Source organism: Oryza sativa, chromosome 3, assembly GCF_034140825.1.
Source record: "Oryza sativa Japonica Group chromosome 3, ASM3414082v1".
Lineage (NCBI taxonomy): Eukaryota > Viridiplantae > Streptophyta > Magnoliopsida > Poales > Poaceae > Oryza > Oryza sativa.
The window spans coordinates 28,819,144-28,840,716 of NC_089037.1; the positions used below are offsets into that span (position 1 = coordinate 28,819,144).

The following is a 21,573-nucleotide window of genomic DNA, read 5'->3' on the forward strand; positions in this document are numbered from 1 at the left end:
CTTGAATTGGCATGTAATGAGCAGCAGCACTAGACCGTATGCAATCTTATATCATGTGCTAATTGCATGAATAATGCATGTAGAGCAAAAGGTTCTCTCTCTCTCCCGCGTTTGATGCCGATCCAGTGGTCTCCTTTGTGGGCTCGTGGCCGAAAACACAAAGCAGTAGTGAGGACTCTTGTTCATTAGAAAGCTGGATTACTAGACAAAAGGATGTTTTATGGCTTGTTAAAATTTTAGATTAAAAATGTGGATTGTAAACTACTTTAAACATTCCAAGACCTCAAGAAGAACCATAGGTAGCACATGACACTATACTCCATCCAGGTATCCATCACATTCACAGCTGGCTTGGCAGTAGCTAGCAGTGGAAGCATATCACTGCACGCAGGTAAGGTAAAAACGCTTTGCCATAAAGGAGGCGAGCAAAGCGGCGGGAGGCGACGGGCGCAGGCCCACCGCCGCGCCCATTGGATCTTCCGCGACGCCCGGTGGCCGGTGGTACGCACTCTCACCTCACGTACTACGTACGTACCTGCATGCATGCCGCGACGCCCGCTCGATCGGCAAGTGGGGTGGGCGCGCTCTAGCTTCTCCCGTTGCCGCGCGCGGCGCGTGTGCCCCCCACACACAATTTATTATAACCACGCGGCCTGCACGCCTGCCCCGCCTGTGGTACGCGCTGCCGCCTGCCGCCCACTGCCTGCCTCTCTGCCTGCTTCCCCTCCCCGGCCCGCGCCACCCGCTGGCCTGCGTGTGTCGTTTTGCCCGCTCGCACCGCGCCCGCGCGGGGGCCGGCTCGGGCGCTCGGCTGGCTCGCCCCATCATCGCCCGCCCGTTGCGTCGTCGTCGTCTCGTCGCGCGCTGTGCTGTGCTAGCTGGCCCCTGGCCGTGGCCGTGTCCCAGCCGCAGCTAGCGCAGCCCACAGCGCGCGCAGGGGTGGCCGTTGTCCCAATTATTGTCTATACTACGGGAGCGTATAGCGAGGACGAGGCGCTGTTGCCCTTTCTTTTTTTTCCTCCCATGTCCGACTCTGAGGTCTGCTTCTGCGCGCGCACTGTGCAGCGCGTGCGTGCGCCTTTGCGAGTTGCGACCCCTTTGGGCTTTTGCCTTTTGGCCCAGCCGGCCAAGCCGTACGCGCACTTGTTGGAGATGCCCTGCCGGCCGCTGCGCTGGCTGCAGGCGACGCGATTGGCAACGCGAGGCGAGGCGACTAGGCCAGGGTGCTATTTGGTTCTCACATCGTCGTCAAGTCTCGACTCGACGGCGCTGCGGCTGCAAGCCTGCAAGGCTGGCTGCGACTGCAACCGAGGTGGTGCGGTGTCCTGTTCGTCCCATGTTGGCGTCCCGATTATTTGCGGCACGGGGAGTCGGGACGGACGAGGAGAGGGCAAGCAAAGCTTCTTTTTTTTTTTTTGGGTGGTACCACAATGTGTACTGGGCAAGTACGTACGGGCGCGAGTAGTAAAGGTGAACTGAAACCATTCACGTCACGAGTCTGTAACGATTGAGAGGAAACCGGGGAATTTAATTCCTCTGCTGGCCCCCTACATCTGCAAAGGTGAGATCGATGTCCCTGTAACGTACGACGATTGCTCCGAGTTGGATAGGCCTATGTATGTGACGCACGGTATGCAAAACCATGCAGTTATCACACAGTTACCCCGTACGATAACATCCTCAGTTTTTAAACAACAGTAATCCCCGCGATAACTGCCTTACCGTAGGGTGATGATAATCTAATCCAAAACGGTTTGGTGAACCCTGATGTGATGTTGTGTGTTCACTCAGCCTTAATCTGCGATGCCGTTTACTGCAAGAGAAACCGTGTACTCCGTCCATCCCAAAAATACTCCAATCCTAGATTTCCGAGATAGAGTTAAGGAGGGAGATAAAAGACCAAAATATCTCTATAATTAGTAGTAAAGGTATATTAGTGGGTGCGTAGGTGATGAGGGATAAAATGTTTTGATTTGTGGACCAATGGTAAATAAAAATGTAGATGTTGATCTATTTTAGAAAAAAAATAAACTCTAGAAGTTTGTTTATTTTGGGATGGAGGGAGAGAGTACATGATATGGTTTACCGATGCACATTGCACCCTTCTCCATCACCACATTGCGCCCTCCCCAATGTCTGATATGATTATCTGCTGCTTTTATGGCACTCACAGCGCATGGCACACCAAACCAGGCTCACAATCTTTACGTAACAAAAAAAGTAGAGCCACACACCTCCATAGTGCACTGTATCCCCATTGGGTCTAGGAACTTCTTCATATATAGATCTAGTCATCGAGGCCCCTTCCTACTAAAGGCGACTTCGGCCGGCGAGATCAACGACGAGCCGGCCACACTAGGCAATGGACATGTAGCTTCATGGCAGCAGCTAGCCTCGTTGTCAATGACACTTCCGGGTCATCGATGCCTTCCCCTTTCTCTCCTGCTTTCTACCCCTCTTTCTTGCCTTTTGTTTTCCATGCCGCCTTTTTGCTTCTCCCTTACGAGGACACTAGGTCTTAACAGGGACGAGCAACTCAATCACTAGGGACACAAACATGTGCCAAACGCATGTGAATGGTTAAATGTAGTGCACTGAGGACAAACGCCACCTCACTATATTGTGAATAGCCTTATGGAGTACATGGGGGAATGCATGGCGATTCAAAAATACAATTTTTTTAGTTGAATGAATGTACTGAGTATGAAATGAATGTGAAGTTTTGACTTCATGTTGACAGAAAAACATTGAGAGGGGGGTGTTGGTCAAGGTAGAACATATCATCAAAAACTTTCTGGATCACAAGGTGGGAAGGTTTGAGCAGGATGGAGATGATAGAAGAGAGGTTTGTCTATGGAGCATTGCTGCCCAAACGAAGAGGAACTAGAAACTGAAGTCGAGGTTGCAGCAAATTTCGTCGAAATTGTTGGAGGGCATTTTGGGTTCAACGGAACATAGCATGTACTTCATCCATTCCAAAATATAAATATTCGAATTCACTATTTCACTTGCAACAGATTTTTGGCTCCTATCTTTCGATTTTTCTTATGTAATCTTGCATCAAGATTTAGGTTCTTCTATATCCAACTTGCATTTACACTTAGTTACAGAGAAGCAGTTAGTCATTATGACTAAGTGCTTGCATTTAATTACTTGCATTTTCATAGCAAGGTGGTGCTTTTTTAAGTATGTTTATATCTCTTATATCTCCTCTTTTAAGTAGTTAATCAATTACTTTTAATCATGATTTTTTTACATAGTGTGTATTAGAAAAGTTATAACGAACTTAATAGTGTAACTATAATGTAAGTTTTAAATCTTATACAGTGTAATTATAATATAAATGGATATAATTTTACAGTGTAAAATTGATTTTGAATGTTTATATGGAAGTGGCGTCGTAAATATAGTCCGTCTCTTTTTTAAGGGGTGGGGTGAATTGAGGGAAGAGATGGCATTGACGCACCCAAATTTAGTGGAGCAATGTGATCCTTCGGAATATCCAAATGCAAGCCTCCATATCTTCATTTCATATGGAGGGTCATCCAAAGATTCCCCGCTATATTTCTTGACACTGTAGCGGATCATTCATATTACATCTTTCAAAATTTACTCTCCAACCTTTTAATAATAAGTATCATTTAACTACCTGATGATGCTCTCTCTCGTGGCCCAATCTTCTGGTGAGGGGATAACTCTCATTTTGATCGAGTGTGACGTTTGCGACGTGGCTACCAACCAAATGAAGTCCAGGATGCCGGGCAATCGCTACACCACAAACAATGTCGTACCAACCGTGACGCGCGGTTGATGATCCCTGCAATGCAAACGAGAGAACACTGCAAGAACAAGATAAGATGCAATCTAAATATTGCGAATAGGTGATTAAGCACAAAGAAATAGTTGCGATTGAAGTGGTAGATCTAATAGACCCGACAAATCAACACACCAACTATTGCGGGCTCTGAATCAATAGTCGCCAACTAATCGAGCGAGGACTAAAGACAAGGTGAATGGCACTTGGCAAAATTCAACTAAACAAAACCCAAATGTTTTTGAGGATGTACAAAGCTATTTATAGAGGGAAATAAAGCTAGGGTTAAGTTTGGAGGTGGAGGGAGACACTTTCGAGATGGGCCTAGTCTATTATAAGGCCCAAGGCCCAAGTTCGGTTTTAGCAACAACATTGTCTTATTTTGGCGATTCCCATTGACTCGAGATGAATTTGGACACGAGACCGGATGCGTTTGAAAGGTAGCGAGATAAGCTTTCCATGAAGTCTAAGATCACCCAAATCGGAGTTGGCATGAAGGCGCTAGGTCCGTTTGAAGTCAGTGCTGTCTCCGGATGCCGAACTGGACTTGGACTTGGAATTATCATTGGAACGTGTGAAGTTATGAGCGTATCCGACAAAGTGATATCCTCATCATCCTCCCCTTCTTGAATTGGAGTCGTCCTCGACTCAATCCCGTTTTCTTGATTGTGTGCACTCTCTCGTCCAGTGGCCATCCTTGGAGGTGTCTCATCGTGAAAAACATCCTCATATTACTGCAAAAGGTTAGTAACAACGGGTGGCAAAGAATATAAAGTACTAGGAGCAGTAGCCAATGTGAGTATAGGATCTTTGCAAAATAGAGCATAGCAACAAGAATCTAGCTCATCTAGTGCACATATATTATATTTAGAAGCCAACAAAGCACCCTTCAACTTAATTTCATTCTTTGTGGTACTTGGTTCTATTTTACTAGTTGAAGCAGGATGTTTAGCAATAATCTGATTTTCACTTTTCGCTTTCTTTTCACATTCAAGTCTTGCAAGATCATCTTTGAAAGCAGCGGCTGGAGTCATAGAATGCAAAACAACTCTTTTACCATCGAACATAAATTTATATGTATTAGTCCTACCATAAGAAACAACTTCTCTATCATATTGCCATGGTCGCCCCAAAATAACAGAACAAGCTTGCATATGCACAACATCACATTCAATTTGATCATGGTAGGAGCCTATAGAAAAAGGTATTTTAACCAAGCGGGTTACCTTCATCTTACCACATGTATTAAACCACTGAATATGATAGGGATGTGGATGTGGATGGGTAGTCAAGCCAAGCTTCTTGACCATCTCTTCACTTGCTAAATTGTTGCAACTCCCGCTATCAATAATCATTTTGACGGTATGGCCTTTCACAAGAACTTTGCTTTGGAACAAATTGTGACGTTGGTTTTGCTCTTCACACTTCTCTTTAGCACTAAGTGCTAGCTTGACAATTAGGCTAGGATACTGATCTAGCGACTCTGGATGCAAATGGACTTCCTCGATGTCATCATTATCTTGTCCTCATGCGTGGTCAGTGGCAGCTAAAGCATATTCATCATCACAATCACTAGCAGAAGTATACTCACCATCAACATTCACAAATAGAGCTCGCCGATTTGGACAGTCACGTGCAATGTGTCCAATGCCATGGCACCTATGACATGTAGTATCACAGGTACGTCTAGTGGAAACTACTGAAGTTTCACTCTTGGCTGGAGTCTCAACTGAAGCATTTTTGCTTGTTTCTTGAGCATGGGATGGCGTGGAGGTAGGTGGTGTGGAAGAAGCTGGACGAACGGCAGTAGTAGATTGACGTGGTATTGACTGTCATGTAGAAGTAGCACCTGCAAAAGAACTCCTATGCTTGTTGCGTCCCTGCACTTCTCTTTCAGCTTTGCAAGCAAAATGGAATAATCTATTCATGGTATTGTATTATTTATATTCAAGAATATCCCGAATCTCTCTATTAAGACCTCCATAGAACCTAGAAATTCTAGCATCCTCAGTTTCTTGCAAATCACAGCGTGACAAAGCAAACATCATCTCTTGATAGTATGTTTCTACAGAATTGGGACCTTGTCTTAAAAGTTGTAGTTTATTTAACATGTCACGAGCATAGTAAGAAGGAACAAATCTAGACCTCATTGTACGTTTCATATCATCCCATGTTCTAGGTCTAAGTCCTCTACCACATATATCATTCCACCATAGAGATGCAAAGGAGGTAAATTCACTACTGGCAGCTTTAACTTTCTTATTATCAGGAAAATCATAGCAAGAGAATTTTTGCTCAACAGCTAACTTCCAATCTAGATAAACAGAAGGCTCAAACTTACCATTAAAAGAAGGCATAGTAAATTTTACCTTAGATAAAGGATCATCTTTGTCCCTAACTCGACATTGTCTTTTATTTCCAACACTCTCGTCTTCCTCCTCATCATCAGCAACAGATTGCTCTTCGTCTTCATCGTCATATCTTTGGTGTCGATGAGCAGTGGCACCTGCACCTTCTTCACCTGCAGCCTCAAGTAAACCAATGCGTCACACAATATTTTCATGTCCAATATTCATATTCTGAATGTTTTCAGTTAATTGTTTATGGGATTGATTCATTTTCTCAATTTGATCCACTACTTTTACCAGGCTTTCACTTAAGGTTTTTAAATGTTTATCTGTGCTTTCCTTGTATGATTTACTATTACGCATCAACTCTTCATACCAATTTTCCATGCCCTTCAGTTTATGCGCTAGATTCTCCAGTGTTGGTTCGTCGGAACTTGTACCTGACATCGTTATCAAGCAAAAGAAACTCACAAGAAAGTGTCAGTTCCTAACAATCTATAGATATGTGGAGCTTTTGAAGGCACTCAACACTTAAGCATATACCAAATTATTATAATATCCTCAAAGAATGCAAAACAGGTCAATCACCGTGGCTGGTTCGTGGCACAATGACATGCTTGATGAGTGGAGCGATTGCAAGGCCGGACCTGTAAAGGTTAGTAATATGTGGATCTTGGTAGGTTTAACTATATCACAAGGAATAGAAAAAATCAAACAGATTTGTGAAATTGAATAATAGTCCAAAGTACTGGTCAACGTTGCTGGCCTTGCCTAGACTCAATCCTAGCTCAAGCAAACAAATGCTTAACACTCGGACTAGAAACAACTGATTTTATCACACAACTCTCTCAAAAAAAAAACCAAAGAAAATGCCACACTGTTTTCTTTTTCTGATATTTTTCTCTTTTTTTTTGATTTTTTTCTTTCTTTTCTATTTTTTTTGGTGCGGCCTTTTTTTTCTGTTTTTGCACCACGCTGGCTTTTTCTTTTTTTTTATCTCTCTTTTTCTTTATCAAACAGTGGCTAACAGACGAAAAAAAAAACTGGGTAAAAAAAAAGATTACCGATACCAACTAACTCAACGGAACCTGCTAGGCTGCATGCGCACACAGGAAATTTTCACGGAAAATTAAAGTGGCCCGCGATCTGCATGCGCAAGGAATCAGCAAGTCGTGGATGGAAATTACACCATTACACATGCATATGCATGCGCAATAAAATTGGAGGTCAATCTTTGACTTAAATAGGAAACTCGGATACTTTTTTTTTCTTTTCTCAAACTCTACAAACACAACCGAGATGACCGCAACAAAACTAACCGATGAGACAACCAGATGCAAACCCAAACCAAGATGAAACTAGGGCTAAGACCAGATCTTGATACGACAGTGGACCAAAACTCAATAAAGCAAAATTGAATGAAAATTGCAAGGCTCAAAACTAATGTTTGGTAAAGGAAAAAGTGGTGCGGCTGTATAGTGAATGATGGGAAAAAAATTACAAAACTAAAATCCTCACCAGACTACTGAAGCTCTGATACCAACTGATGATGCTCTCTCTCGTGGCCCAATCTTCTGGTGAGGGGATAACCCTCGCTTTGATCGAGTGTGACGTTTGCGACGTGGCTACCAACCAGAACAAGTCCAGAACGCCGTGCAATCGCTACACCACAAACGATGTCGTACCAACCGTGACGCGCGGTTGATGATCCCTGCAATGCAAACGAGAGAACACTACAAGAACAAGATAAGATGCAATCTAAATATTGCGAATAGGTGATTAAGCACAAAGAAATAGTTGCGATTGAAGTGGTAGATCTAATCGACCCGGCAAATCAACACACCAACTATTGGAGGCTCTGAATCAATAGTCGCCGACTAATCGAGCGAGGACTAAATACAAGGTGAATGGCACTTGGCAAAATTCAACTAAACAAAACCCAAATGTTTTTGAGAATGTACAAAGCTATTTATAGAGGAAAATAAAGTTAGGGTTAAGTGCTAATTCGTGGAGGTGGAGGGAGACACTTCCGAGATGGGCCTAGTCTATTACAAGGCTAAGGCCCAAGTTCGGTTTCAGCAACAGCACTGTCTTATTTTGGCGATTCCCGTTGACTCGAGATGAATTTGGACACGAGACCAGATGCGTTTGAAAGGTAGCGAGATAAGCTTTCCACGAAGTCCAAGATCACCCAAATCGGAGTTGGCATGAAGACGCTAGGTCCATTTGAAGTCAGTGCTGTCTCCGGAGGCTGAACTGGACTTAAACTTGAAATTATCATTGTAACGTGTGAAATTATGAGCGTATCTGATAAAGTGACGTACTCATCACTACCAGAATACTTAAAACATTTTTCCGACAACAACTACTCAAGCAATCATGAGCAAAGTTAATTTATATATTACAGATTAATCGATTCATTTAAGTACTTCACTCAGTTTTAAAATCATATACCGAGTACTGTATTACTCCTTTATCCTGATGAATCTGTGAAAGCAAAATAGAGAAACAGGAGGGGGGGGGGGAAGATAGAGAGAAGAGCAGCGTTGTGCAGCTAGTGTTACCGCCCACCTGATCAGGCAGGTAGTGGCCAGCCCACATATGCTGGCCCTACTTGAATTTCCTAAAGGAAAAAGTATACCGAAGGTCCCTCAACTTGTCATCGAGTTACAAAATCGTCCCCCAACTGCAAAACCAGATACCGGACATCTCTCAACTAACAAAACCGTTCACTTTAGATCCTCCGGTGGTTTTGACCCTGGTTTTATCCTACATGTCGGCTGAGTCAGCGTGGGACCCACGTGGGCCCCACATGTCAGCATTGCCGCATCATCCTTCTCTCTCTCTTCCTCTCATCTCTCCAATCCTCATCTCTTTCTCTCTCCGTTCTCTGCGACTGGCGACGGGAGAGGGGGAGGGTGTCGGCGACTGGCGACGGGCAACGCGGCGGCGGGGGAAGGAACGGCGCGCGGGCGGCCGGGGGAGGAGCTGTGGGCGGGCGGCGGGAAGAGGAGCAACGCGCGGGCTCCCCCGCCGACCGCCGCTCACGAGGCCCACGAGGCGGTGTCGGGGGAGGGGCGGAACGCGGCCGACGGAGGAGCAGCGCGCGGGCGGTGGGAAAGGAGGAGGGCGGTGCCTCGACGGCGACCGCCAGCAGCGGCGATGGGGAAGCACGGCGGCCTACCCCCAAATGAGCAGGTACATCGCCGTGTAGAGGAGGTCCATGCGGAGCGCGTTGGCGAGGAGGAGCACGAGGTGCTCCCGCATTCCCGTTGAACCCGAAGGTGGCGCTGAGCTAGTCGAAGATGTTGGCGCGGAGCACGTCCCAGACGAGGGCTAGCGGCAGCGCCGGGAAGTCTGACGCGTGCGCCACTGCCGCCCGCATCTCCTGGACCTGCAGTGTCGGGTGGTCCCAGATGAGCAGGTACAACGCCGCCCTCCTCCTCTCTCACTGGCCGCGCACCGCCCCTTCCCCGTAGCTCGTCCCCCGCCGCCACCTCGTGGGCGGCGGCCGGCAGGGGAGCCTACGCGCCGCCCCTCCCCCGGCCGCCCGCGTGCCGTCGCGTCGCCGGTCACCGGTCGCCGGCCGCCGGTCGCTGACGCCCTCCTCCTCTCCCGCCTCGCATTGCCAGCCTCGCAGTCGCAGAGAACAGAGAGAGAGAGATGAGGATGGGAGAGAACAGAGGAAAAGAGAGAGAAGGCTGATGTGGCAATGCTGACATGTGTAGCCCACATGGGTCTCACGCTAACTCAGCCGCCATGTGGAATAAAACTAGGGTCAAAACCACCGGAGGATCTAAAGTGAACGGTTTTATTAGTTGAGGGATGTCCAGTATCTGGTTCTGTGGTTGAGGAATGATTTTGTAACTCGATGACAAGTTGAGGGACCTTCGGTGTACCTTTTCCTTTCCTAAAACCTCTAGGCCCATGCCCATCAGAGTGGGCGGTCGTCGGGACTCGGGACGTACGCTTGGGCTTCAAGCCGGGAGAGTGCCCACCGGAATAAACCGGATCGGCGCGTGAGGCATCGCAACGAGCCGCGAGCAACAGGAGCGAGGCGGCGCACGTCGGTGGCGGGGTCGCTGCAGATCGGCAACGAGGTAGCGGCAGTCACTGGCGCTCTGTGGATTTTAAGTTTCTAAAAGGAATCGATTTTGATTAATTGAGCAAGGGCAAACCTGAGCGAACCGCTCTGCCGCTTCTCCGATCATGGCCGGCAAACGTCGCCGGAGCGGCGCCGCTAGAGACCCCCTCGCGGAGCGCCCCTACAGATACGACCACGAGGATCGTATCGTTCGGAACAGATCGGCGCTGCTGGATGCCATCAACGGGCACTACGCGGCGGCGCTGGACCGGCTGCCGGTGGAGGAGATGCCGGCGCTGATCCCGCGCCTCCTCAAGGCCGGCCTCTGCGCCGGCTTCTCGGATCCCGTCTCCAACATCGTCGTCAACACCCTCTCCTACAAGCGCCTCCCGGAGCGCAAGCCCATGGTTCTTGGCCGTCCCGTCGACGGCAAGACAGCGGCGAGGAGACGGCGGAGCGCGCTCTCCCGGATCGTCGCCGACACCAGCGACGTCACCTGGCACTCGCCCAACCACAGCCGCCTCCGCGACATGAGGATGCCGCTGCGGTCACTCGAAGCGCTCGTCGCCTTCCTCGTCGCCTGCTTCCCCTACCTCCCGACCTGGGAGGCGCTGCAATACCTCCGCCTGGCCAACGCCGACCTCCTCGCCGCCGCGCGGCTCGTCGAGGAGGATCGTAACACCAAGGCCTTCATCCTCGCGTCCCGGACCACCAAGACCGCGCTCAGATGCGCGCAGTCGCGGCGTGGCAACCCAAGCCCAGAGCGTTCGTCAACAGGTCGTTCTCCCTCGCCGCTCGGATGGAGCAGGTCTCCGGGATCCTAGCCAAAGAAGGCCGCCTCTCCTGCACCGACGTTGTCAACCTCCATGGATTGCTCACGAACCACCGACCAAGATCTCCAGGCCTCGCCGGAGTTACTGCTCCCCAATTCCTCCAGAACAAGGTCAAGCAGCCACCATTCGTGCGCACAAAATCTCTGAAGAACATCGTCGTCGACAAGATCTATGGACTGTACCTCCAAGTTCTTGCCAAGATGCCGAGGGAGTTCTTGCAGCGGCGCTACCACAGGGGACTCCTCAAGGCTGGCCACTGCTATGGCCCCTTCATGAACCCTGCTCACAACATCGTTCTCAACACCGTTTGGTATGACACAATGTTTCCTGCAGAGGAAGAGTACTCTGAAGTGGCCATGATCTGCTCAAGAACCCTTGTTTCTACTGCTTGCAGATCTCTCCTTGGCCTTGTTGCTTATCTCCGCGCCTGCTTTCCTACGGTCTCCAGACAGCAAGCCATTCGATACCTGCTCTTGGCAGAGGTGAATCTACAGAGAGCAATCGAAATGGCAGGGCAAGAAGGCCACGCCATGAAGGACAAGTTCGACAGGGGCATTGGATTTAAGGCCGCGGCCACCGCTGCGCATCATCCGGATCGTGATGCGCTGGTGAATTTTTACCTGTCAGCTTTCTTCGGGCCATTGCCACTGAAAGCTTGTGGTAGCTTTGATGTGCAGCTGCTCTCGCTGATGTTATCACAAGAACCATCCACTTCTCCCCATTGTTCTTTTGAGACAGTTCCGGTACTTACCGAGGGTGCATCCAGGTTATTGTCGAACATAAAGCAAGATTTCGAGGCTGAGCAGAATTTCATTTGCAGCAAGGTGAATGCTGCACTGAAGAAATACACACAACGAACTAAGGTCTATAAGTTGTTTCCTTCCCCTTTTACCCTTTATAGATTTTTTTTTAAAAAAAGATAAATAAATAATAAGTGCATATGATTCTTATTTGCCCTGTTATATAGGGACCGGAATATGATCTTCATGTTATCTGCGGCTTGAATCCATATGTTATCAAGTCTGGTGTTTCTCCTCTCCATTATGGTGATAGTTCATGCAAGATCCGGTACAAATCCAAGTATTCTCATGTCAACTTTTTGGCGAGCCCAAGAGGATCACATTCTTCTGACACAGTAATTCCAACACTCTTCTTTGCTGAGTGTTGCAACGACAATGATATAACCGATGAACCATTGTGCTGGCCAATCATGGGACATCCTGGTATGCTCTCTTCTCTCTATATGCATATTTCTACAACACTAGATCATGGAGCTAGAAGCATGCCAGTTGCAGCCGTTGCATTACATATACAGCATGTTGCGATGGTTTGTGTAACTATATGATAGACTATTCTGCATAATTACATGCCTTAGAAGAAAAGGCATCAGAAATTCAAAATGCATCCGACCAAACAGGGTTTCATGTTTTGGTTAAAATTAAAATATTCTGACAATCCAGCTGCTTCTTGAAGGCCTGTGTTGACCGTGCTTGATGATTACTAGAGATTAGGATATCACCTAGGGCTAGGAAAAAAGAAAATAGAACCATAAAAAAAGCAAGATGTCTGTTTAGCCAAATTAATAGGTCATGCTTGCTAAAAAGAAAGAGAATAATGTGTCTATCTATTATTTACTTATTAGTTTTAATTTGCAATGCATTCCGTCCATTGGACGTACACCAAAAAAATGCTTTTGTACTGATAATTATTTTGGATTTTTTTTAGTGTTGTCCTATAATGTCCATGCTTTTAGAAAAAGGTAAGATAAGTAAAATGGATCCACTTTTCATATTGTAAATTTTCCCTTGGAATAGAAACTGCCTAGTTGATGTAGCCTTGCATATTGGTTTCTCCTCTAAGAAAAGACATTGGTTTTCCTTTTTTTGATCTTTTCGTCGCGTTAATCCTTTATTTATTGCTATAACTGATGTTCCTTTCCTAAGGTCGTTGTTTCCATTGCGAATATGAAGGTGTGAAGGTTGTGCATCCTGAAAGCCAGAAATATCACGGCCGTGACATTGACTTTGAGGAAATGGCGTGTAAAAGCCATTCAAATGGTATCGTCAATGAAGATTTAGTCAGTTCTGGCGAGAGTGTCACTTATTCAGTAGGCATATCACAAGAGGATTGCATCTACTTTGATTTCCGTAGGGATGTAAAGTGCGCAAATTTCTTGAATGCCCATGCTAGGATGCTTGAACAAAGGCATTGCTTTTGATATTTCATAGTTTTGGACAACCATCCAAGATGTCATATATACATTGCATACTCTTGGGATTTGTGGATCTGCCATTCTGTGGATTGTGAATTTGATGTTTTGTCATCCTGATCCAGGTGTCATTATCACGGGTGGCAGGTCTAAAATTTACCAAATCATCAAATTTCTCAATGATAAATATTTAGACCAAGTCTCTATGGTGGAGAGGCATAGGAGGTTTTTTTTGGGGGGGATTTATTTTGGTTGAAGTTGTTGCGGAAGTAGCAAGATACAACACATAACACAAAAAGCAAGTTTGAGAAGCTTCTGGTGGCGGTAACTTCTCTCGAAATCAAAAGCTTCTTTAAATAGTCTAGTTTTTCACATAGAATCTATATAAAACAATAATTACATAATTCAGAAAATAAGCTAGATGTCAAAATTCGGGTTTAGCAGCTTCTCCAGATTCTTATAAGCCAACTATCAACCAGCTGATTTTAAAATCATAACCTCCTATTGTCGAAACGACAACTGCATACGTCAAAAGACGTGGTTACTTAACAGTGGTTGAAAGTAAAGTGTATTGATTAGAGAATTTTTCTTGGATCCCCCTATTCATGGCCCTATGAGACTATTTATAGCCCCTATTACAGGTTCTTACTACTAGGGTTTTGGTTATACAGGGGAATTTACATGGTTACCCTTATGAAAGGGACATTTACATGGATACATAGTGTAATAGAGGTTCATGGACTCCTGATGGGCCGTTAGGCGATCGTCGGCCCAATGGCCCTTAGGCTTGATGGGCCGGAAAAGGCTTCTTCGGCCCTCGCGGGGGCAAGCTTGCTTTGGCGAAGTCGTCTCCCTTCGGCATATACTCTTCGCCCTGCATCCTTCGCCCAAGAGGCCTCCGGCTTGGCAGAGTACCCGCACGATCCTTCGCCTCTCACCGTCCTTGTTCCATAGTCTTCGCCATGGGGGGGGCTTAGCCCCGACTAACTTTGACGTTTCGGGCTTGGATCCCCACTCCTCGCATAGCCTTCAGCAGATTTTGGTCGAAGGGCCTCATGCCATACCGCCAACAAGCCCCTCATGGGCAAGGGTGAGATTGGAGCTTCGGCCGAGACCATGCAAACCATGTGGTATGTGGTATGGTATGTGGCGCCCCCTTTCAACCGATGCTCCTGCCGAAACCTACATTGTTCCTGCAAATAAAGTTTGTTGTCTGTGCGGCTGGTATTGACTTGCCGCTCTTCGCCTCCTGCGGACGGTGATATATATTTTTTATTTTTACCGGACCGAAAGGAACAGTAATGGGCCTTCCCTTTGTGGGCTTTTTACTGTGTAGCTCGGTCGATGGGAATTTACCGTTTCGCCTACCCTCACGACACGTGGCGCTTTATTACTGGTGGGTAGGCGAATCGTCGCCTTGTTGGGCTATATATGCTTCCCCGTTATCTTTTCACCGCCAGACTTGCCATTTTCACCGCTCGCACTCTCTTTCTCCGTTCTTGCTCTCACGGCACCCCTTGGCCCTTTAGATTTCTCACTCACTCCCCTTGTTCGCCACTGCACACACACTTCGCCACTTCATACGTCCTTCGTCATGGCTCCCCGCAAGCCTAACCCCTCTTCGGCGAAGGGGCCCGACCCCGGCCGGATTGACGATGACACCACCGCCTATTTAGGAATTTCTCTCATAAACGATAGTGAGCTGGCAAAGTTGGTCAGCTCTAGGGCGTTAGTCGAGGGACAGGCTTTCGCCCCGGGGAAAGCCGTTGTACCGAAGCCCGTCGACAACCGGACAGTGGTCTTCGCCGTGTTTTTTGAGGCGGGGCTCCGGTTTCCGTGCAACTCGTTGCCGGAGATTCTTCGCCTTTTCCAGGTGGAGCTCCCGCAGTTGAGCCCGTCGGCGCTGGTCCGGATCGCTATCTTCGACTGGGCGTGCCGGACTTCCGGGTTTGAGCCAAGCGACGAACTCTTCGGCGCCATATTCTTCGCCACCGTGAATTCGAAGACGGTGATTACCCCAGTTGGAACGAAGAAGACAGTGTTCGGGAGCGTAAACTTTAATGTTCGCCCCGAGCGGTCCGATCTCTAGCCGGTGAACGCCGCCATGTCGAAGTGGGACCGCCATTGGATGGCGAGGTGGTTTTACCACACCATCCCCTTCGAGGCTGGTTCTGATTCCGCACAAGCCCTTCGGTGCCGGCGCAGGGCGATTGCGCCGAACCGAAAGCCCAAGATCGCCGTGGACGGCGCTATTGTCATAGGCTCTCCATAGGCTCTCCGGACCTTCCATTATATTTGAGAGATGAAGTGAATAATTCAAGTCATTAAACAAGCATAATGAAACATCCGACGCCTCGAGAGAGGAATATTGGAGACATTGCTGGGCCCTTAGCCTGTCAGTCAACTTCAGCCTGAGATGTGCCCGTCAAACCACTCGAAGGCGGTGACTAGATGTGTTACACATTCAGGAGACTTGACAAAAATAGCTAAAGATCTACAACCTCTCAAATATTCCTAACTCATACTCATATGAATCTAGTTCCCAGGATGTGCCCTAGATCCACACTTTCATCTTAAGCATGATTATACATAGCAAACACAACTAAGATGAAAGAAACTTAAGACTTACAACATCTTAATAATTACATAGGCTGACCGGCCAAATAAACTTATCAGAGAACAGCAGAAGCTTGACTACCCGATCACAAGCACACCGACTAGGGGTTATATCAACAGCAATCGGAACCCGCATCACTCAAAGACTAAATCTAAACCTGCAGACAAAAGGTTATATCAACAGCAAGAGTCCGTACATTAAACAAGTTAATGTACTGGCAAGCACAAGTCAATCCTACCATACTACATGTAAGGCATATATTCAAAGGAAGGCAAATATTCAAAGGAAGGCAATATGTAGTTCAATTTCAGCATAAAGCAAGTTTTGTTTCGCAATTCTTTTGTAAAGGAGTTGATGCTTCAATTAACAAAACAAAATTTTAAGTTACAATATTAAGTTCATCATAATTCCATCGTAATCAATCTCTGGTTGTCATCCTTTGACAACAAATCATAATATATCACCTCACACACACAACTCAACACATTTATCAATTTCAAACCAATGTCACATGATCACATTTTAAAACATAAAGTCTATACTCATGACACATCACCAAAGCGTTCATGACCGTGAGTACGGCTAATCGATTAGTTTAAAGAACTCTGCAGAGTTTGTACAGCTTTACCCACATGATATGAACTCTCTAGTTTGTTTTGAGTTTGCAAGACTCCATCACACTCTTCATGTCGAATGTGATCTAGAGGTCATAACGAAGCCTTTACACAACTTAGAACCTAGCCTTGCACCAACACGATACGTGTTCCTCCATCCTAGGCATACTTGGAATATGCCTAGAACCGTTAAGTGGCGGGCCCACGCCTTAAACTTAACGCCGTGGTGGCGGACACAACGGGAACCCACCCACGTGGCACAATACCGTTGTATTGGATAGACTTAGTCACCTAAACTACCACGTCGGGGCAAATAGAAAGTTTCTCTGAATCATCGACTAATTCCTCAGAATTATCGACTAACTCATACACACCGGCCTACTAGAATGCAAGGCTAGTCCTAAATAGATTAATTAGCTTAGGCCATCCCATACTAGCACATGTGGATATACGAATAACTTTAAATGGGTGACACAAGTTCGGTCCTTATGGACTTGGGCAAACACTCCCCCTATCGGTATGCAACTAGCACCATATGCACACCACTTGCCGCCCAAGTATAAAATCACATTTTATACATTTTAGTTCGCAAATACCCATCATATTAATTTTATTCCAGCAAGGGTTCATGTATCAAAATTCACATTTTAATTACAGATGGAATGAGCATTTGCATATTTCTAAGCATGGCTAAGCAAGTAGTTGCACATAGAGCATATATAAACCCATTTGAGCACAAAGAGTGTACTCTAACCATTTCTAAGGGTTCAAACAGTAAGAGGATCAATTATTCAAGGTGGGGTATGCAGCAAATAGGTCATAACTACCTTAACCCAATTTTAAATACCGATATAGTCTAAATTCACATGCAACTTTGCAAACAAATATTTTCATTCCTCAAATTATGGGATTAAATGTGTTCAAAGGATGGGAGGAGAAAACTTGCCTTGATCAGAGAAATGTTAGCACCTAATCCACTTCTTCACCAATTATGCAATTATCTAGATAAAGGACACGATATGCAATTAAACACCGAAAGAGCTAAAAATCCAAAATGCTCTAAAATGCATGATTTATGCACAGTGATTAGGTACTGGTCTAAAATGAATTTAGGTGAAATAATTCCTATTTTATCTTATTCCATTTGGATTTGGGAGTTATGAATTTTAGAAGTTTTATCGGTTTATAGTAGTATAGTCTTAGGTAGTGTTATGAAATACTTTTGTAAAGTGATTTTTATTATATTAGACTTCACAGAGGTGTAGAGGTGTGTTTTCTAAGACTAATACATTTGGTTTCACAATTTTTGGAGTTATAATGATTTTCTTATAGATTTTACAAGTTACAACGTGTTTTAGGCATATAGTGTTTTATATGTGCATGACTCTCAAGTTGTAGGTTCAGAACTTGCTACTTCATGTTTAAGTTGAATAAAAGGAATAATTTGGTTAACTAAAACATTTTTAGTTCACATGTTTATGATCTTTACTACTATGGTTCATATTTTATAAACTAGATATGCTCTAATCTAGACTAGCAATATATTATATTAACCTAGAAATTGTTATATGAGCTAAGTTCTTCTAAGTTTTAGTGGATGAGGATGGAACTATGGCTTCACTGGTCAATCAAGTTTTTATTTAGGTTTAATTAGACCTAAAGTGTATATATACTGATACATGTTTATGTATTACTTAAACAACACTATGTGTTTAAATTCTTATTTCACTAAGTTAAGGTTTTGATCTATGTTCTCTACAAAAGGTGCCAAATTTTATTTTACTATGTTGAAGATAACTATTTGCTGGTTCTATAGAAACTTTGTTCATTTCATTTGGATTAAAAATGAATTTTCTACAAGTTTTACAAATTAATGGCTGCTCTATGTTAGTAAATCCTTATATGAATATTTAGAGACTTTTACTACACAGTAAGTATATAATCTTATATCATAACATGGAAATACATGTTTTGGTGATCCTACAGAACTTAAGTTTACTCAAATTGAAGCTAAATTGTGTTCTACATGAATTTCTAAAGTTTAGCTTATCTAAAACTAATCATTCTAGAGATAATAGTTTTAGAGGCATTTGATGCAAAGTAAGTAATTACTTTTATTTCACCTAATCAGAGAGTGCATGATGATGAATCTGTAGAATTTGATTTTGTTTCAAAATGAGTTGAGATGAATTTTCTATGTATTTTATAAGCTTGTACATGTTTTATGTATGACCTATCTTAGATAAATTTTAGAGACATTATTTGTACAGTGAGTGTCAAGTTTTATATTTCTAAAATAGAGTTCATAACTTTAAGAATCTACAGCAACTGGAATCATCTCAAAATGAGTTTCATTTGATTTTATATGGATTTTACAACTTTGTGCATTTTTCTGCTAAACATATATTTGTTTGGGCATTTTATTAATTATTCTTCAGATTTTTTAAGGATGGGGTCCACGTGTCAGTGAGGGACCAATATGCAGAAAGGCCCTTGAGATTTCTAGGAATCAACCCGCAGTCCAAAGTATGTGATGAACCAAAATCATTAAGAGTCCTCAGATTCTTTTCATTCATTACTAATTAGTCCTTGGTTCCACATGTCATTCTAACATATTTTACAATTTAGACCTTGCAAGATTTAAACTCTCTCTAAGCGGAATTCTCAGCGCCTAATGATGTGGGGTCCGCTGGTCAGTGTCTCAGGCTCTCAGCAAGAGGGCAAGGGCAGCAGCAGAGCAGCGGCGACTCGACGAGCTTCTCGTCGGTGCCGGCAATGGACAGCGGCCGTTCTTGCGGTGCCACCAAAAGAGAAAACATTCCTAAGCTCCTCGCGCATCTACCCATGGTTAACTCAAGGTCAGAGGTTGTCGGAAACAATCGTGACAGTGGTGTGAGCGGCGGTGGTTCATGGGGTGAAAGTGCATGTGTGCATGGAAGTCGATTCCGAACGAAAAGGATGCATGCATGTGGTCTTCTAGCCTTCAGGATGCTTACCGTGGGTCGAGTTAAGGTTGTCGAGGTCTTGGCGGCAGCGATGACTTGTGGAACGGCTCGGCGACGGCGCTCCTCCTTGGGTGAACGACGACGGCTCAAATGGGACGATGAGCTGCTACAAGCAAGCATGCACGAGGGTTGTGAGGTCAAGGAGATGGTGTATGCGCGAGGAATCGAACAATGGCTCACCGAGGCAGCAGTAATCGATGATGACGGCGGAGGCGATTCTAGATCGGTGCCGGTGAAGAAAAGTTGCGTTCTCCAAGTCCTTCACATCTCCGGCTGGGGTTCTTGAGGCGTATTGAAGAGGAGGTTGAGGCGATGATGATGGCGCAGCGGCTTGCTCCGAGGTGGACGAGAATGGTCGGACGATGACGATGGTTGAAGCGGCGGCGCTCCGGTGCGTGCTCCAGGGCGTCGTTGGCGTGGTCACGTTCCGGTGGCTGTGATGCACAAAACGGGAGGTGGTCAACAGAGAAGTGGTTCGGCATTGTGTGGAGAGATGGAAACGCGAAAAAGATAGAGGTGACCTTGACTCAAACGGAGATGGCGATGGTCGTCACCTCCATGGCCCGGGTCACAATGAGACCGGGGTGGAATCAAACAGCTCCCCCCTTCGTCGAAAGGAGTTGGATGGGGCGAAGGCGCTAATTGCGTTTTCGGCAGGCAAGGCGGCGAAGGGAGGTCCGGTCAAAAAGATATCCAAGAAGAAAGGACTCGTCGATGTCGCTCGCGTCTTCAGCGACGACGAGTCTTCTGACGAGACTCTGACTTCACCCGCTGGCCGCAGCCTGGACCTTTCGACTGCCCCCGTTCTTTTACTTGGTGCTGATGGAGCAGGAGGTAGCGCCGCCGCCGGGGCTTCAGCCTCCGCGGAACGGGTCCTGACAGCTGGGGCGAGGGTCTTCGGTAGCCCTCTGCGTCAGCCGGTTGTTTCGCCGCTAGTCAAGGCGAAGGGGAAGGGTGCGGCCGTCGAAACATCTGCTTCGGAGTATTCCCTTGTGGCGCCTCATTTCGCCCATGGCGATTTCGAGACCCGGGCAGACCTTATTCCCTTTGTGGAGGGAGTAAGCAATCTTGTCTTACATGCCAGCACCCCGAGCCTGTTCACCGAACTGAATGAGTTCGATGAGGGGTGTTCTGCTATTAAAAGCTTGACGGTTCGGGTATGCTTTTTATCTATTCCTAGTTTTCCTCTTCTTTTTTACATGTCCCATAATTAACATTTGCTATCTTCGCCGTTCCTATTTTGCATCCAGATTCTTGCAGCTCACTGTTCGACAGAGCGAACCGTGCGGGCTCGTCTTGACGGGTTTAAGAACCGTCTTCGGGCCAAGGATGACGAAATAGGCCGCAAGAACTTGGAGATGGAGGCCCTCGCCAACACCCTGAAAGAGGCGAAAGCCGAAAACAAGCGGCTCCAATCCAAGTTGGAGAAAGAAAGAGAGGCTAGGGCCGAGGTCGATCGCCTCAAGGCTGATCTGGAGAAAGCGAGAGAAGCCATAGCTGAGGTTGATCGCCTCCAGGCCGAATTAAGGAAAGAAAAGGCCCATTCCGCCGTGCTGATGGATTATTATAACCTTACTGAGCCGAAGATGGAGGCTCTTCACCTAGAGGTCAGCAAGGCCGAAGCGAGCGCCGCGGAGGAGTCGCAGCGGTTTTCGCGGGAGATGGCGAAAACTACCGAATCTGCAAGAACGGCGTGCCAAACGCTTCGCCTCACCCTTACTGACATGGGTGCAAAAGTGCGAGGGGTCCCTGCCGAAGATGCCTCGGCCTTCGACTTCTCCGAGTGGACCCAGAAAGCTGGTGGTTCGGTTTCGGACTGCCCAACTGCGTACGGCGATTGTTGTGCGCGTGTATCAGCGGCCTTTACTATGGGTCTCCTGCAACAGTTCGGCTGCGAGCACGTCGCCGAGTTCCCTAACTATGCGAAGGGGGACTGGGAGATTAGCGCGCAGGACATTTCGCCCGCACTTCGTGCGTGGCGGAAACAGTTCTGGCAGAAGGACGGCCGGTCCACCGCCAAGGAGCGCCTTTTGGAGCAACTAGCGAAGG

General features: G+C 46.3%; 1 protein-coding gene across 2 annotated transcripts; it reads left to right on the forward strand.

Annotated features, from left to right (window-relative positions):
- The first annotated feature begins 10,674 nt into the window (after nt 1–10,674).
- Nucleotides 10,675–13,405, forward strand: LOC107276366 (uncharacterized). 2 transcript variants are annotated; one of them, XM_015774764.3, is made up of 3 exons: nt 10,675–11,942; nt 12,047–12,302; nt 13,023–13,405. In XM_015774764.3, the coding sequence occupies exons 1-3, from the start codon at nt 10,974–10,976 to the stop codon at nt 13,295–13,297; spliced, it is 1,500 nt and encodes a 499-aa protein (XP_015630250.1). In that variant the 5' UTR covers nt 10,675–10,973; the 3' UTR covers nt 13,298–13,405. The 2 variants fall into 2 exon arrangements, with proteins under 2 accessions (XP_015630250.1, XP_015630251.1); XM_015774765.3 differs by having other exon boundaries at nt 13,050–13,405.
- The last annotated feature ends 8,168 nt before the right edge of the window (nt 13,406–21,573 follow it).